General features: G+C 43.7%; 1 protein-coding gene across 5 annotated transcripts; it reads right to left on the minus strand.

Moving 5' to 3' along the window:
- Positions 1–494: 494 nt before the first annotated feature.
- Positions 495–16,293, minus strand: LOC115125615 (putative bifunctional UDP-N-acetylglucosamine transferase and deubiquitinase ALG13). 5 transcript variants are annotated; one of them, XM_029655135.2, is made up of 24 exons: positions 16,017–16,293; positions 15,608–15,691; positions 15,456–15,506; positions 15,302–15,348; positions 15,068–15,140; positions 10,947–11,028; positions 10,451–10,619; positions 8,317–8,386; positions 8,097–8,205; positions 7,833–7,897; positions 7,636–7,736; positions 7,004–7,119; positions 6,669–6,888; positions 6,416–6,523; positions 6,096–6,234; positions 5,847–5,991; positions 5,717–5,752; positions 5,412–5,467; positions 5,187–5,264; positions 2,021–2,186; positions 1,817–1,936; positions 1,680–1,720; positions 1,387–1,570; positions 495–1,233 (listed from the first exon to the last, which is right to left on the minus strand). In XM_029655135.2, the coding sequence occupies exons 1-24, from the start codon at positions 16,206–16,208 to the stop codon at positions 968–970; spliced, it is 2,718 nt and encodes a 905-aa protein (XP_029510995.2). In that variant the 5' UTR covers positions 16,209–16,293; the 3' UTR covers positions 495–967. The 5 variants fall into 5 exon arrangements, with proteins under 5 accessions (XP_029510995.2, XP_029510993.2, XP_029510994.2 ...); XM_029655133.2 differs by having other exon boundaries at positions 6,096–6,243; XM_029655134.2 differs by having other exon boundaries at positions 6,410–6,523.
- Between the last annotated feature and the right edge of the window lie 1,894 nt (positions 16,294–18,187).

Below are 18,187 nucleotides of genomic sequence, written 5' to 3' on the forward strand. Positions count from 1 at the left end.
GTCCATGAACTTTCAGGTGCCTTGGTGGAAGAGTGGGGTAACATCTCACAGCAAGAAATGGCAAATCTGGTGTAGTTCATGAGGAGATGCACTGAAGTACTTAATGCAGCTGGTGGCCACACCAGATACTGACTTACTTTTGATTTTGACCCTCCCCCAGTTAGTCACGTCTGTGGAACTTGTTCAGTTTGTCTCAGTTGTTGAATCTTATGTTCATACAACTATTTACACATTTATTTTCAGCAAACATAAGTTGACAGTGAGGTCATTTTTTATTGCTGAGTTTGATAATTTAGTGTATCATATTAAAGCTTAAAATATTTGCAATCCAGACGACTTGACAACTGTGGGAAGCATTAATGTTAACATTAAGACTTATTTTGATTGTCCAGTCTTCCAGGAATCTCAGAGTTTACAGTTGGCGCAAAAACCTAGAGGGAACAGGGTTGAGAGCCCTGCTCTAAAAAGGACAGCTCAAATGATAAACTTTTGACTTCTGGGAAACAAAACCGTTTTATTAATTAAACATGAAAATAATGTATTAAACATTCTGTAAACACTGGATCAGAGGGTGTCTGAAATGGACCCCTATTCCCTATATAGTGCACCATTTTTTCAAGGGTGCCCTATTCCCTACATCAGTGGTACACAAACTGGGGTAATAGTACCTCTGGGGGTACTTGAGAAGACTCATGAGACCATTGTCCTACTGGTAAAATGCAGTAGGGGGTAGTTCAGGGCAAAATTCAGTTGGTAGTACAGTAACTGAAAAAGGATGGGAACCACTGCCCAACATAGTGCACTACTTTTGAATAGGGTGCCATTTCAGACAGCCACTGACTAGCAAACTTCAAAAACATGCAAACTTCAAAAGAAGAAAAGTGGAACAAACGTTACACATGACATAGGGTGACATATGGTGAATGTGGGTAGTTAGAGGGACCCACCTCCCTCCCCCAGTGCTTGGTTACATGCTGGGAGGAATAAAGTGCCCTGGGTGTGTGGGTGCAGTGACATAGTTGACTGGGTGATTGGAGGGGCAGTAGGATGCGTGCACATGTGGTTGGGCAGGGCCTGAGTTCCAGGGTGTGAGGTAATGGTAGGTGGCAGAGAGCATCGGAACATAAGGCTCGTAGGTGTGGAGGGGGGGTTGGCTGCACTGGTCCTGAAGCAAGGGGTAGAACACTGTGCCTGGGGCTCCTGCTGAGGGAGGGTCCATGGGCAGGGGGGTGCCTGGTAGGAAGGAAAAGGTGGTGGGTGAGGACCAAGGTAAGAAAATAAGTCACATGTAATACTTGAGGTCGTAAGATTGTGACACTTAAGATCTTGCTCAATGCAGATGTGCCATTTCATAATGAGGTCTGGAGGCAGAGGGGTGACGCTGACCATTGGCAAGAACATCTCCCTGGCCATCAGGCCCTGCTCTCCCAGTCTCTGGGTAGGACTGGGGGACTGTGTGATCAGAGGGAGGAGGGGCTCCGGAGTAGGACTGGAACTGTTGCTCGGCATTAGGCTGCTGATACGTCTGCTGCATCTGTACCATGGAATGCCAATAGCTCTGCTGGTACCACTGTTTCAACATGGATAGAAATCAAAAGGTACAGGTTGTTTTCATTCAAAGACATGTCTAGTGTCTCATGCCAAGTAACTGTTCACCCATACATACTATAATCACTTACTTGGACTCCTAAATTAAAGTAATATTGGAGGACCTTGCCATCTACAGAAAGAGAAAAACATTTAGTTACCGTCACATCTTCAAAGTCAACCATAAGAAGTTGAATTTAAACACGTGCCATGGGGAGGCATGTCTAACCTCGTGGAAGGTCGTTGCCGTTGGGGTCATAGGAGTAAGGTGGAGGGGGTATGGTGCTGACCGCTTCCCCCATCTCATTCACAAACCAGGGAGAGGAAGGAGGAACCTGAATGGATGAAACTACAAACAAGAGAAAATAGGCATCAGTTAGGTATTAGGGCTTAATAACTCCTTTGGTCTGACCATCACCCTTAGAGTGGGTACCTTGTCTGCCCATTGCGTGTGGGGGCATGGGAGCCCCTTGAGGATAGTTTGAGGGTGAAGCAATTGGTGCTGGAAGGGTCTGAGAGCTGCTAGAGGAAGAGGTGAAGATAGTTGCTGGGGCTGTGGTTAAAGCCTGTGCAGACATGACTGCTGACTTCACCACCACCTGAGGAAACAAAACAAAATTTGACTACAATTGACAAACAAGGTGCTTAAAAAATAAAAGTAGTCAGCCACATGACGTAGATGCAAAGTAAAACAGGCTAGGTAGTCAAGTTCCGCAACTAAGAGCATGGTTAACGTTGGCTGTTTTGATCCCGCAGCTACTACGCGGTAAGAGTGTGAAGCGAACTGTTTGGCAGAGTGAAATCTTGCACATCGCAATATATATAGATATTTTTGGGAGATTCTTCAAAGTAGCCACCCTTTGCCTTGACAGCTTTGCACACTTGGCATTCACCTGGAATGCTTTCAACGGTCTTGAAGTTGTTCCCACATATGCTGAGCAGATGTTGGCTGCTTTACCTTCACTCTGCGGTCCAATTGGGTTGAGGTCAGGTGATTGTGGAGGCCAGGTAATTTGATGCAGCACTCCCCTTCTTGGTCAAATAGCTGTTACACATCCTGGATGTGTGTAAGGAGCACAAACCAGATGGGATGGCATACCACTGCAGAATGCTGTGGTAGCCATGCTGGTTAAGTGTGCCTTGAATTCTAAATGAACATTTTTTTTTTTTTAAGTCAACAGCAAAGCATCCCCACGCCTCTTCCTCCATGCTTCACGGTGGGAACCACACATGCAGATATCAGCCGTTCACCTACTCTGCATCTCACAAAACTGATTCACACAGTCTCCTCTGAACAGTTGATGTGGAGATGTGTGTTACTGGAACTCTGAAGCATTTATTTGGGCTGCAATCCGAGGTACAGTTAACTAGAATTAAGTTGTCCTCTGCAGCAGAGGTAACTCTGGTTCTTCCTTTCCTGTGGTGGTCCTCATGAGAGCCAGTGTCATCATAGAGCTTGATGGTTTGGCGACTGCACTTGAAAATCTGAAAGTTCTTGACATTTCCTGGATTGACAACTTCATTTCTGTTTATTTGAGCTGTTCATGCCATAATATGACTTGGTCTTTTACCAAATAGGGCTCTCTTCTGTATACCACCACTACCTTGTCACAACAACTGATTGCCTCAAACAAAGGAAAGAAATTCCACAAATTAACTTAAGGCATACCTGTTAATTGAAATGCATTCCAGGTGACTACCTCATGAAGTTGGTTGAGAGTAGGCAAAGATGTCAAGGCAAATGGTGGCTACTTTGAAGAAACTCAACTATAAAAAGTATATTGAGATTTGTTTAAAACTTTTTTGGTTACATGATTCCATGTGTTATTTCATAGTTTTGATGTCTTGACTATTCTACAATGTAGAAAATTGTTTAAAAAAAAAGAAACCCTGGCATGAGTGTCAAAACTTTTGACTGGTATTGTGTGCGCGCAAGCAGACACCTTGACTTTTTCCACGTTTTGTTACATTACAGCCTTGTTCTAAAATGGATTCAGATGTTTTTCCCCCCTCAATCTACACATAATACCCCATAATGGACAAAGCAAAAGCTGTTTAGACATTTTTGCAAATGTATAAAAATATATCACATATGTATTCAGACCCTTTACTCAGTACTTTGTTGAAGCACCTTTAGCTGCGATTACCATTTCGAGTCTTCTTGGGTATGACGCTAGAAGCTTGGCATACCTGTATTTGGAGAGTTTCTCCCATTCTTCTCTGCAGATCCTCTCAAGCTCTGTCAGGTTGGATAGGGAGCGTCGCTGTACAGCCACTTCTATGCTGCTGCTACCCGATCTACGCATAGTCACTTTAATAACCTCTTAGATATTACCTCGACACCGGTGCCCCGCACGTTGACTATACCGGTACCCCCTGTATATAGCCCTGCTATTGTTATCTACTGCTGCTCTTTGTTATTCTAATTTATTTAAAGTTATATATATTTTTTGTATTTTCTTAACTGCATTTCTGGTTAAGGGCTTTAAGTTAGCATTTGACTGTAAGGTCTACACCTGTTGTATTCGGCGCATGTGACAAATAAAATTGGATTTGATTTTCAGGTCTCTCAGATCAGGTTCAAGCCCAGGCTCTGGCTGGGTCACTCAAAGACATTCAGAGACTTGTCCCAAGCCACTCCTGCATTGTCTTGGCTGTGTGCTTAGGTCATTGTCCTGTTGGAAGGTGAACCGTTACCCCAGTCTGAGGTCCTGGGTGCTCTGGAGCAGATTTTCATCAAGGATCTCTGTACTTTGCTCCGTTCATCTTTCCCTTGATCCTGACTAGTCTCCCAGTCACTGCCATTGAAAAACATCCCCACAGCATGCTGCCACTGCGCTTCACCAGAGGGATGGTGCCAGGTTTCCTCCAGATGTGAAACTTGGCATTCAGGCCAAAGAGTTCCATTTTGGTTTCATCAGACCAGAAAATCTTGTTTCTCCTTTTACTGAGGAGTGGCTTCAGTCTGGCCACTCTACCATAAAGGGCTGATTGGTGGGGTGTTGCAGAGATGGGAGAACCTTTCAGAAGAACCACCATCTCCGTCAGTGACCATCAAGTTCTTGGTTACCTGTCTGACCAAGGCCCTTCTCCCCCAATTGCTCAGTTTGGCCAGGCAGCCAGCTCTTGGAAGAGTCTTGGTGGTTCCAAACTTCTTCCATTCTTCAATGGAGGTCACTGTTCTTGGAGACCTTCAATGCTGCAGACATTTTTTTGGTATCCTTCACATCTGTGCCTCAACACAAACCATGACCCCATGGCTTGGTTTTTGCTCTGACATGCACTGTCAACTGTGGGACCTTATATAGACAGGTGTGCCTTTCCAAATCATGTCCAAACAATTGAAATTACAATAGGTGGACTCCAATCAAGTTAGAGCAAAATTTAAAGGATGATCAATGGAAACAGGATGCACCGCACAAATGAGTCCCATAGCAACGGGTCTGATTACTCACATAAAAAGTCAAGCCATACAAGTAACTTTTGTCCAAAGAAAATGAACCTTCTACAGTTTGAGTAAACTTAAAACCTGATGTTTTTTTCTGACAAAATGTGACAATTGAGGAGTTGGGTAAAGCGGATTGTAAAGCTTCTAGTACCTGCTGTGACTGAGTGTAGCTATAGCTAGCCATGCCCTCTTGTGGTGAGCCAGCACGAGATCCTCCCTCTTCAATGGTCTGTAAAGGCAGGCAAAACAAATGGAGACAGGAATACAATCAAACCAATCAACCCCAATAAAAAGCAAGTAAATTGACATGAATGGGAAATTATATCATCCCACATTTATAGTTATTAAAAGTTTCAAAAAAGCAAGTGAAGAGTACCAGGTTGGCAGTGGACTCTGCCGCAGCATACACAGATGGGCTCTGGAACCCTGTGTCTGCAAGATGATTTAAAAAGACTTGTGAACGTTTATCCATATTGTACAAGGGGTCTTCAAATTGTGAGCCTTGACTGTTACCAAATGACAGAATCAGTTGGGAAATGGAATAGCCCAATAACCTAATGGAAATCTGTTGAAAATACATCTACAGAACAGCATATAATAAAATGGTGGCCAAGGACTGTCCTACCAGCTCTTCACCAACTTCACAGAAACCTCACAAGCAGGTGATGTCAACACACTCACCTTCACCAGTATAGATGTACTCCTCTGAATATTCACCTGAGACACACCAAGGATTTACCATTTACATTCAAACTCAAAAACAAATACATTTTTTGTGATCAAGACTGTGTCACTGGACAGGCTGGCCTACCCTGGTCGTCACCATTGCTCCTCTCGTCAGCGTCCTCCTCTGATGAGGTCAAGGCCTGTTTACCAGATGTGGGGATGGGGCTCGGCCCCTGCTGCACCCAGAATGTAGGGAGTGCTGGAACCATAGGATTTTCTACAGTCTGTCCCTAAAGAGACAGTTACAAAAGTAGACAGCAGGTTGACTTGAATACTAATGCTCCCAACTATCAAGTCTGTAGCCTGAGGGCTTCTGGGCTGGCTACATAGTTACCGACAATGGAGGGAAGGCAGTTTCATCTCCCCCCTCAATCTCATAGAAGGTGATTGTTCCTTCCATGTCCTGTGCCTCCTGTCCTGTCTCGGGGACGTAGCTGAACTGGCACTCCTTGTTGATAGCAGGGATCTGGCGCCTGCTTCGGCTGCAAGAGCTCAAATGAATATACGTACTTTTATAGCCACAACACCACGTCATGACGAACCATGACTACATTCTCTATGGGCAGGGCCACCGGTAATATCCAAAGTTACTGTAGCTCAAATTGCTCATTCTGCTTGACATTGCTAAGACGATAAAAGGCGTATTACCGTGACCTGAATGAGTAGTTGTCGAAGCTGTGGTAGCAGCGTTTTCCTGAGTGAGGGTAGTATGTCATCTCCGACCCAACGAGGGGATGATTGTTCAGGAAACGGGCTGAACTTCTGAACAGAACCCAGATTGGCAACAGCATAGATATCAGCAGAATATAATCAACGGTAAGGAACATGACCTTCAGTCATGGTGAAGTACAGCAGTGGCGTAAAGGTGTTTTAGAGTGATATCTGTCAAATTTAAAAGCACACCAACCTGGGTGGGCCATATCCTCGCAGGGGCCTGGGTGGAAGATGAGGCCGATAGTGTTCGTAGGGCATCGTCTCTGGTGGTGTGGGGGCATGCATGCCAGGGGCACGCCCAGGGGGTAGGCCGCCAGGGCCTGATTGAAAGCGGGGAGGCAGGCCAGCCACCATCAGCATCTCCTTCCCTCTGGGTTTCTTAAAGAAACGCCGCCGGCCCCGCAACTCTGAATCTAACATACAGAAGGGCTAACCGTTGTACAGGTCTTCAATGGTCCAAGGCCAATACGATGTTCAGTGTTAATAAAAACATACTAAGACCATCTAACGGTTAAAGGGCATACTGACCCATCTCTCCAGGATACTGCTCAGGCCGGCTGTATGATGGTCCCTTGCGGCTCGGGGTGATGTTCCAGGCAGGGACAGGGTTCACAGGCTTGAAGTTAGTCAGAGACACAAGATGTCTGAAAGGGGTATAGAGAGGTCTCATAAACCTAATATTGAAAAGAGCACCTTCTTGATGGTGAACCACTGCATCTATCATACTGTATGACTGAACCATTTGGGATGGTACATTTACATTTTAGTCATCTAGCAGACTCTTATCCAGAGTGACTTCCAGTGCATTCATCTTAAGATAACTAGGTGGGACAACCACATACAGTAAGCACATTTTCCTCAATAAAGTAGCTATCCGCAGTCAGAGGGGGGGGGGGGGTCAGAAGTTGAGCAAGGACTCTGCCCTTGTACTGGGTAGAGTGGGAGGACCAAGAGATCAGAGGTGGCAGAACGGAGTACTCGGGTTGGGGTGTAGATTTGGAGCAAAGCCTGACGGTAGGGAGGGGCAGTTCCTCTTACTGCTCTAATACAAGAATGTGCCAGAAAACTAAAATAAGCACACATTGATGGGTGCTGTGTAGAAGTGCCTATGTGTAAGTCAGTTCAATTGGGGGTGTTTTTTAAAGGGACAAGTATCTCACTTTTCTCCAAGCTCTTCGATGAACACTGTCACAGCGCTGGGGTGAGTGCCCACCTCCTGAATGAAGGCATTGTAATACTTCCCTTTGGGGTCTAGACGAACCTGCATGGAAGACATGGGCTACCCTTATTCATTTGGAGTATTTTTTTTCTATTCACAAAACAATATTAATTTAGTGGACAAATTGGATTACTGTACCTGACACTTGTCTCCCAAGAAGTACTGTCTTCCAGCAAACACCATGTAATCAGTTTTCTGCATCTCTGTTTCAGAGAAATTATATGCCATTCCAGAATACCCAATTATACAACTGCTCTACATTAAGAAATGAATGTACGGTATAACATATCAACCCCACGGATAAAAGGTCTGCTCTGTGTGAATCTTGTCGTTTATGACTAATGTCTCATTAATTCAGCAGTTCCACAAGAAACCCCAACAGAAGGGGGCAACATGGCATACCTCTGCGACTGTCATGCCATACGTCAAACTGGACATTTCTGTACATCTCAGGATCCAGTGCTTTGAGCACCTTGTACGGGAGAGAGAGTTTAGCTGGTCCATCTGGAGTCTTAGGAAGAGAAAGAAACTGGATTTGTGTTCCTAGAATCTAGTCTTCGTCAAAAAATGTTATAAACTACAACTCAGTGGTAACAATAGACGCTATAGAAAACGTTGCCACCTTTGCTTCCTCTGCTCCAGGTCGGGCTTTTTCCTCTGTGCGACTGTGCCCATTGAACTCCCAATCATCCCTACAAGAAAGTAAACAGTGTAGAGAAATGGTACTTTACAAAAACCTGATAAACAAAATTCATACAATGACTACAATACACATGGAGTGTACTAAACATTAAACATTAAAACCAGCTCATACTTGAACATTATTGAACGATTTGACTATTAGATGTTGTACGTTTCTTTCGGAAAACGTATTACAAACCGGGTTGACCTTAAAATGGAAGGACAAGTTTAACTTTAAATTGAATCACTTTTTTTTTTACTGAACAAAGCATAAAAAAAAACGCAACATGTAAAAAGTGTTGGGCCCATGTTTCATGAATTGAAATAGAAAGACCAGAAATTTTCCAGCATATTTCTCTCAAATTTGGTTTACATCCCCGTTAGTGAACATTTCTCCTTTGTCAAGATAATCCAGCCACCAGACCTGCGTGGCACGATCATTACACAGGTGCAGACCCTTTTCCAGCACACGACAGACGTCGCACGCATCTCTTGGCGGCATCAAGAAAGCCATGGCCATCCCATTCAACAGCGTAGACTTCCGGTTATATTACAAAATATTTTTGGGGTTCTCATATGCTTAATGTTTTTGGGCTGCCGTTCTATAAGAACTCCTTGGTCTGCCACAAATTGCGCGTCGCCCTCGTGCGGCAATGGTTTCAAACACAGAAAAGGGTCTATAATAATTTTTGAAAAACCTTTAACTAGGCAAGTCCGTTAACTAATTCTTATTTACAATGATGGCCTACCCCGGCCAAACCCTAACGACACAGGGCCAATTGTGCATCTCCCTACGGGACTCCCAATCACAACCTTTTGTGATGCACACTGAGATGCAGAGCCATAGACCGCTGCGCCACTCGGGAGGCCCATATAAAAAAGGCCACTAAAACCTGCAGTGTTGTCACACAACACGACAGTGGCATGCCGACTGCAGGAATGTTCACCAGAGCTGTTCCCAGAGAATTTAAAGTTAATTTCTCTACCATGAACTGCCTCCAACGTCGTTTTAGAGAATTTGGCAGTACGTCCAACCTGCCTCACAAACCGCAGACTACGCCAGCCCAGGAACTCCACGTCCGGCTTCTTAAGCTGTGGGATCATCTGAAACCAGCCACCTAATTAAACTGTGGGTTTGCACAACCGAAGAATTTCTGCACAAACTGTCAGAAACAGTCTCAGGGAAACTCATCTGCATGCTCGTTGTCCTCACCAGGGTCTTGACCTGACTGCAGTTCCAGCGTCGTGGGCAACTGCCACAGGAGAAGTGTTCTCTTCACAGATGAATCCCGGTTACAACTGTACCAGGCAGATGGAAAACAGTGTACGGAGTCATGTGGGCGAGTGGTTTGCTGATGTCATTGTGAACAGAGTGCCCCATGGTGGAGGTGGGGTTATGGTATGGGCAGGCATAAGCTACAGAAAATGTCTCAGCTCCTCCATCGCCTGCATTCTCATCGAACTCGTCACCCATTGAGCATGTTTGGGATGCTCTCAATTGACGTGTATGACAGTGTGTTCCAGTTCCCGGAAATATCCAGCAACTTTGCACAGCCATTAACGAGTGGGGCAACACTCCATAATCAACAGCCTGATCAACTCTACGTAAACGAAATGTCACCCTGCATGAGGCAAATGGTGGTCGCACCAGATTCTGATCTACACCTATCTTTATTTTTTTCAATGTATATAATAATCTTCAGAAATAACTGTCAAAGCAAAAAAATACCTAGGGATTTACAATGATGCTAAAAACGTGGCCATTTTGGGATGAAGTGTGTTCATTTTCCTAGAAGTCAGAGGGTACACAGTAGGACATGTCAAAATGCTGAATTTTGGCACTTTACCAGGTCTTTAGTTAAAAGTATGTATTGAATTTTCCATGTGGTCTATATTAATAGGGCACTTAATATAAACAGGCTTTTAAAACTCAATATTGGTGCACAAGTTAAAATATCAAAGGGATGCAAAAGGGACTCTTTTATGGAATGACCCAAGTAACTAGCAACTGTAAGACTTAGGTTTAGTGTAGAGGGCTTTATGGAAATCAAGTGGTGTGCAGAGCACAACTTCACCTCAGAGTCTGACCCCTGTCCTCAGGGGTGTCATAGCCTGCATCCTCACTGCACACCGACAGGCTGTTCCTATAGCGACGACCTCCGCCATGGAACCCTTCCAAGGCTCCTTGCACCTCTGCCTCGCCGACACCAAGGACTTGTGTGTACAGCAGCTCATACAACAGAGCTGGATCCAGTTGGAGAAAAAGGTTGTACATTTCCTATTCACTACACATGAAAGTACTGATCATTTAAAATATTGAGTAACTAAAATAAATGAGTAGCCAATTTATAGGACTTAGAGTGAAGATTTATCCACTGCTGTGGAGCTGGTGGAAGGAGTTATAGGACGGTATAGGACGGGCTCATTGAAATTAGTCAAACATGTGGTTTCCTTATCTTTGACATGTATGACACGGTTCCATCTATACCATTACAATGACCCAGTCTTCCAATAACTCCTCCCACCAGCCTCCACTGATTTTTCTGAATTCTGATGAGTGAGAGTACAGACCTTGACACAGAGCTGCGTGGATGGGGTAGTTCCTGGGGTACACAACATCATAATGGCCATTGTTGGAGCAACACAGCAGAATCTGCAACAGTCAGAGCAGAAGTGTGAAGTGGAATGCATTTTTACTCTTAACCATTCATCAAAATGGTAAAGAGTCCCCCCAAATCAAATTGTCTACAGCAGTTATTCCCAAACTGCCGTCGGCGGTACGCCAAATAAAATAAAAAGTATTTTTACTTCACATTTTCAAACAGTCCATTTATATTGCAACAAGCGGTTCTGTGAAAATTGAATTTAAAAATCAGAAGCCATTGCCAGATTTCTGGATTGGGCTCCGCTCCGACTATCCTGCCTTGGCAAATCACGCTGTTAAGACACTAATGCCCTTTACAACCAGGTACCTATGTGAGAGTGGATTCTCAGCCCTCACTAGCATGACAATTAAATACAGGTAGACTGTGTGGAAAAATATTTAACACAGACTTTCTCCAATACAACATTGCAGAGTTATGTGCATCCTTTCAAGCACACCCTTCTCATTAACCTGTGGTGAGTTATTCCCAATTTGTGATGAACAAATAAGGTTATGTAAGATTGTTAAATAGAGCTAAATATATTGATGATTATTATAAGCGCTGTCACTTCCCACGAGCCGTGTTGTAACAAACACGCATTCTTATGCTTAATAAATGTATCGTATAGTGTGTTGGTGTGTGGCAGGCTTACAATGATGGCAAAAAAACATTTGAGAGTGCTGGTGCTAGAGGGGGTACGCAGCCAGAGGTTGAATGTTTGAAGGGGTACGGGACAAAAAGAAAAGTTTGGGAACATATAGTCTACAGAATAGAGAACGAACTAAGAGAGAAATAGAGGTAACAGAGACTTAAGCATGACTTGCTGTTTTTTTCCCCCTGGTTCAATGAACGAAGTAGACCAAACCCAGCTGCTATTGCGTTGGTGTCTATGGGAGACACACCAAGTTACCGAGACTGGAACTGACTTTTTTTGTTGCTTCCAATGGTAAGCAGCCTGAATGAACCCCATTTTCATTTATATACACCATCTTTGGCTGTAGTCTTCTCAAATGAGAGCAGTACCATCTAGTGGACAAACCAAAGCACACTACAAAAAGTACGTGGACACCTACTCATCAAACATCTCATTCCAAAATCATGGGCATTAAAATGGTCCCCCCAACTGCTATAACAGCCTCCACTCTTCTGGGAAGGCTTTCCGCTAGATGTTGGAACATTGCTGCAGGGACTCGTTCCAGTCAGCCACAAGAGCATTAGTGAAGTCGACACTGATGTTGGGCGATTAGGCCTGGCTCGCAGTCGGAGTTTCAATTCAAAGATTGATGGGGTTGAAGTCAGGGGTCTTTGCAGGCTAGTCGTTCTCCACACAGATCTCTACAAACGATTTCTGTAAGGATCTCGCTTTTTTTTGCGCAGGGGCATTGTCATGCTGAAACGGGAAATGGCCTTCCCCAAACTGTTTCCACAAAGTTGGAAGCACAGAAACGTCTAGAACATCGTATGCTGTAGCATTAAGATTTCCCTTCACTGGAACTAAGGGGCCTAGCCTGAGACCATTAATCCTTCTCCAAACTTTAGGGCAGGTAGCGTTCTCCTGGCGTCGCCAAACCCAGATTTGTCCATCGGACTACCAGATAAAGCGTGATTCATCACTCCAGAGAAACACGTTTCCACTAGAGGTCGACCAATTGTTTTTTCAATGCTGATACCGATTATTGGAGGACAAAAAGAAAAAAGCAGATGACGATTAATCGGACGATTTTTTACATTTATTTGTAATAATGATGATTACAACAATACTGAATGAACATTTATTTTAACTTAATATAATACACCAATAAAAATCTATTTAGCCTCAAATAAATAATGAAACATGTTCGATTTGGTTTAAATAATGCAAAAACAAAGTGTTGGAGAAGTAAAAGTGCAATATGTGCCATGTAAAAAAGCTAACGTTTATGTTCCTTGCTCAGAACATATGAAAGCTGGTGGTTCCTTTTAACATGAGACATCAATATTCCAAGGTAAGAGGTTTTAGGTTGTAGTTATAGTATTTATAGGACTCTATACCATTTGTATTCCATATACCTTTGACTATTGGATGTTCTTATAGGCACTTTAGTATTGCCAGTGTAACAGTATAGCTTCCATCCCCCTCCGACGCTACCTGGGCTTGAACCAGGAACACATCGACAGCCACCCTCGAAGCATCGTTACCCATCGCTCCACAAAAGCCGCAGCCCTTGCAGAGCAAGGGGAACAACTACTCCAGGTCACAGAGCGAGTGACGTTTGAAACGCTATTAGCGCGCACCCCGCTAACCAGCTAGCCATTTCACATCGGTTACACCAGCCTAATCTCGAGAGTTGATAGGCTTGAAGTCATAAACAGCGCAATGCTTGAAGCACAGCAAAGAGCTGCTGGAAAGTGCTGTTTGAATTAATGCTTACAAGCCTGCTGGTGCCTACCACCGCTCAGTCAGACTGCTCTATCAAATCATAGACTTAATTATAACAAACAGAAATACAAGCCTTTGGTCATTAATACGGTCAAATCCGGAAACTATCATTTCGAAAACAAAACGTTTATTATTATCGCATATACCCTGACTCTGAGTGCAATGAACGCAAGAGAACTGACACAATTTCACCTGGTTAATATTGCCTGCTAACCTGGATTTCTTTTAGCTAAATATGCAGTTTTAAAAATATATGCTTCGGTGTATTGATTTTAAGAAAGGCATTGATGTTTATGGTTAGGTACACGTTGAAGCAACGGCAGTCCTTCCGCGAATGCCACCGCATCGATTATATGCAACGCAGGACACGCTAGATAAACTAGTAATATCAACCATGTGTAGTTAACTAGTGATTATGATTGATTGTTTTTTATAAGATAAGTTTAATGCTAGCTAGCAACTTACCTTGGCTTCTTACTGCATTCGCATAACAGGCAGGCTTCTCGTAGAGTGCAATGAGAGGCAGGTGGTTAGAGCCTTGGACTAGTTAACTGTAAGGTTGCAAGATTGAATCCCCGAGCTGACAAGGTAAAAATCTGTCGTTCTGCCCCTGAACTGTTCCTAGGCTGTCATTGAAAATAAGAAATGTGTTCTTAACTGACTTGCCTAGTTAAATAAAGGTGTTAAAAAAATATATATAAAAAAAGCCAAATTGGTGTCCAAAAATACCGATTTACGATTGTTAATGAAAATTTGAAATCGCCCCGAATTAAAATCGTCCATTCCGATTAGTCGGTCGACCTCTAGCTTCCACTGCTCCAGAGTCTAATGGCGGCGAGCTTTACACCACTCTAGCTGACGCTTGGCATTGCACATGGTGATCTTAGGCTTGTATCCGCCCGCTCAGCCATGGTAAGCCTTTTCATGAAGCTCCCTGCTCCCATGAAGCTAAACTGTATATTCAGCTTTGAGACTAACAGATGCTCCATTAATTTGACATCTTGCCTAGGTGTTGAAGCTGTATTATTCGTTTGGGTGTCCCGTGTCACCCCTCTAGCTATATACACAGAGCAAAAAAACATTACAGTGCCGCTGTTGCTTCCAGAGGCAGTTTTGAACTCTAGTGAGCGTTGCACCTGAGGACAGACGATTTTTACACGCCATGTGCTTCAGCACTCCGCGATCCCGTTCTGTGAGTTTGTGTACTACCACTTTGTGGCTGAACCGTTGTTGCTCCTAGAGGTTTCCACTTCAATAACAGCACTTACAGTTGACTGGGACGGCTCTAGCAGGTCAGAAATTTGACAAACTGACTTGTTGGAAAGGTGGCATCCTATGACAGTGTCACGTTGAAAGTCACTTGAGTACGGACCATTCTAATGCCAATGTTTGTCTATGGAGATTGCATGGCTGGGTGCTCAACGTTTTTCACCCGTCAGCAACGGGTGTGGCTGAAATAGCCAACTTCACTAATTTGAAGGGGTGTCCACATACTTCTGTATTACACATCACCTCCTATCCACACACCTGGTTCAATTAGCAACCTGGTTCAGTTTTGCCTGGTAATTACTTCATTAGTCAGGCATTTAAGATGTTTCAGGGCGTGGGCAGTGAATAACCACACTTACCTTCTCCATGTAGTCTACTTCAGTTATCTCCGTTGGTGGCTTCCCAGGATACCTGTATACAAGGAAGCACCGCCTGCCACACGGCCAACACAAACTTATTTCAGGTTACATTAAACTGCATTTCACATAAATCTAATTCTCCATATGACATTTGACAATATCCTGTCGGCCAACACAAAGGTTGTACAATGTGGCAGGTGATGTTTAACTGATAACACATTGTGCAGCACTTACCTGTACAACGACGACAAAGCCTTTATCTCAACTTGGCCAGTGGTTTCCTGGAGAAAAACATATTTAACAGTATGTACATGACCTTTCATATGGTCTGAATCTGACCCATGGCTTGTGCAATGTGCTTTTATAACATGTAGTTCTATAAACATACCTTGGGGTCCTCCAGACGTTCCAGATACTTCTCAAACGACCCTTCAACAAACTAGGAGATAAAGCATGCCATTAGACTTAGATTTTAAGCAATCAGTGCTATCTGGAATTCTTGGGACGTCCCTACCCTTAAACATTTTGAAGTCAACTTACAGGTTCAAAGTTGCATCGGTTCTCTCTCATGAAGGTGACACAGTCTTTCCTTATCTTTTGATGGTAATTCTGAGAGTAATACATCTTGGAGGAAAGAAATCAATCATTACATAGTGCACCTGTAATTCTTATTCGACAATCCCCTTTTTGCGCCTTGGAGCATAGTGTTGTGCAATTCACATTTTAACTCTGGCCTCGGCAATAATTTCAGTCAGCCAAATGAACCATAGCCGAAGACAGGCAGGCTAAATGAACCCATGAGTTCCCAAACGACCATTTATTTTGAAAAAAAGACAACTTTCTATTCGCACACCATGAATTCAGTCAGATAAATGTAATATATTATATTCTGAACGTTGAACGTCAAATGGGACGTATAAAAACATTTTGCTAAATTGCTCTAGCCTACCTGCTCAGAGACAGCTCGAAATAGACAGGACGCGTCTCGTGCCATCATTTTCCTGTATAGACCGATGCTGGCTAGATACTCGTCCATGTTTACAAAATACTTCTTCAAGGCTTTCTGCATTTTAAGGATGTTGTAAATAAAAAAACTATAAATATGCAAAGCTTCATAACTTTCCGCGTAGAAGATAAACATGAAGTTCGAAAGTTTCCTTTCGAGTTGGAATAAGGAAACAGGTGCTAAAACTGAGCACTGATTACAGAGTCAACACGGTCATTCGTGCCAACCGTTGAAAACTTTATTGAAAATTCTTGTCTTTGATTGGTTACACTATATTCTTGTTTTTTTATAATACTGCACCCCCATCTATTTTGTTTATAGCCTCCCATACCTTATCCAGTGAAAAGGCTACTCCACAGCCAGAAACGAATGATAAACCTGACTCTGAGGAAATTATTTGTAAAAAATCTGGCCAAAATCTAACCGAATATACACCAAATATACAAAAGTATGTGGACACCCCTTCATATGAATGGATTTGGCTATTTCAACCACACCGTTGCTGACAGGACTATAAAATCGAGCACACAGCCATGCAATCTCCATAGCAGTGGTAGGTCACACAAGGACTGCCAAGTGCTGTAAAAAATAGTTTGTCCTCGGTTGCAACACTCCAAACTGCCTCTGGAAGCAATGTCAGCACAATAACTATTCATTGGGAGCTTCATGAAATGGGATTCCATAGCCGAGCAGCCACACACAAGCCTAGCTTGCCGCCATTTGACTCTGGAGCAGTGGAAACGCCTTCTCTGGTGTGATGAATCACGCTTCGCCATCTGGCAGTCTGACTGACGAATCTGGGTTTGGTGGATGCCAAGAGAACGCTACCCGCCCCAATGCATAGTGCCAACTATAAAGTTTGGTGGAGGGGGAATAATGGTCTGGGGCTGTTTTTCATGGTTCAGGCTAGGCCCCATAGTTCCAGTGAAGGGAAGTCTTAATGCTACAGCATACAATGACATTCTAGATGATTTTGTGCTTCCAACTTTGTGGCAACGGTTTGGGAATGCCCTTTCCTGTTTCAGCATGACAATGCCTCTGTGCACAAAGCGAGGTCCGTACAGAAATGGTTTGTCTTGATTGGTGTGGAAGAACTTGACTGGCCTGCACAGAGCCCTGACCTCAACTCCATCTAACACCTTTGGGATGAATTGGAACCCCAAACTGCGAGCCAGGACTAATCGCCCAACATCAATGCCCGACCTCACTAATGCTCTTGTGGCTGAATGGAAGCTTTGTCCCAGCAGCAATGTTCCAACAACTAGTGGAAAGCCTTCCCAGAAGAGTGGAGGCTGTTATAGCAGCAATGTTCCAACATCTAGTGGAAAACCTTCCTAGAAGAGTGGAGGCTGTTATAGCAGCAATGTTCCAACATCTAGTGGAAAACCTTCCTAGAAGCGTGGAGGCTGTTATAGCAGCAATGTTCCAACATCTAGTGGAAAGCCTTCCTAGAAGAGTGGAGGCTGTTACAGCAGCAATGTTCCAACATCTAGTGGAAAGCCTTCCTAGAAGAGTGGAGGCTGTTAGAGCAGCAATGTCCGAACATCTAGTGGAAAGCCTTCCTAGAAGAGTGGAGGCTGTTAGAGCAGCAATGTCCGAACATCTAGTGGAAAGCCTTCCTAGAAGAGTGGAGGCTGTTACAGCAGCAATGTTCCAACATCTAGTGGAACGCCTTCCTAGAAGCATGGAGGCTGTTATAGCAGCAATGTTCCAACATCTAGTGGAACGCCTTCCTAGAAGAGTGGAGGCTGTTATAGCAGCAATGTTCCAACATCTAGTGAAAAGCCTTCCCAGGAGAATGGAGGCTGTTATAGCAGCAAAGGGGGAACAACACCATATTAATGCCCATGGTTTTGGAATGAGATGTACAACGAGCAGGCGTCCATAAACTTTTGGTCATGTAGTGTTGCATCACAGAAACATGACATGATAAAGCTCCTCCTTCTCAATATTAATATAGTCAAGGTAAATTTAAAGAACAACACAGTTTACAGTCTGAAAACAGTATCACAATAGACAGTGTCTTGCCTCCAATGTTATTTCCTTCCTTTTCCCTTTCCTCCACTTCCTGACTTCTCTCCCTCCTAGGATGAGTGGATACAGATTATAGGCTA

The sequence above is a fragment of the Oncorhynchus nerka genome, linkage group LG19 (genome assembly GCF_034236695.1).
Source record: "Oncorhynchus nerka isolate Pitt River linkage group LG19, Oner_Uvic_2.0, whole genome shotgun sequence".
NCBI classification, from domain to species: Eukaryota; Metazoa; Chordata; class Actinopteri; order Salmoniformes; family Salmonidae; genus Oncorhynchus; species Oncorhynchus nerka.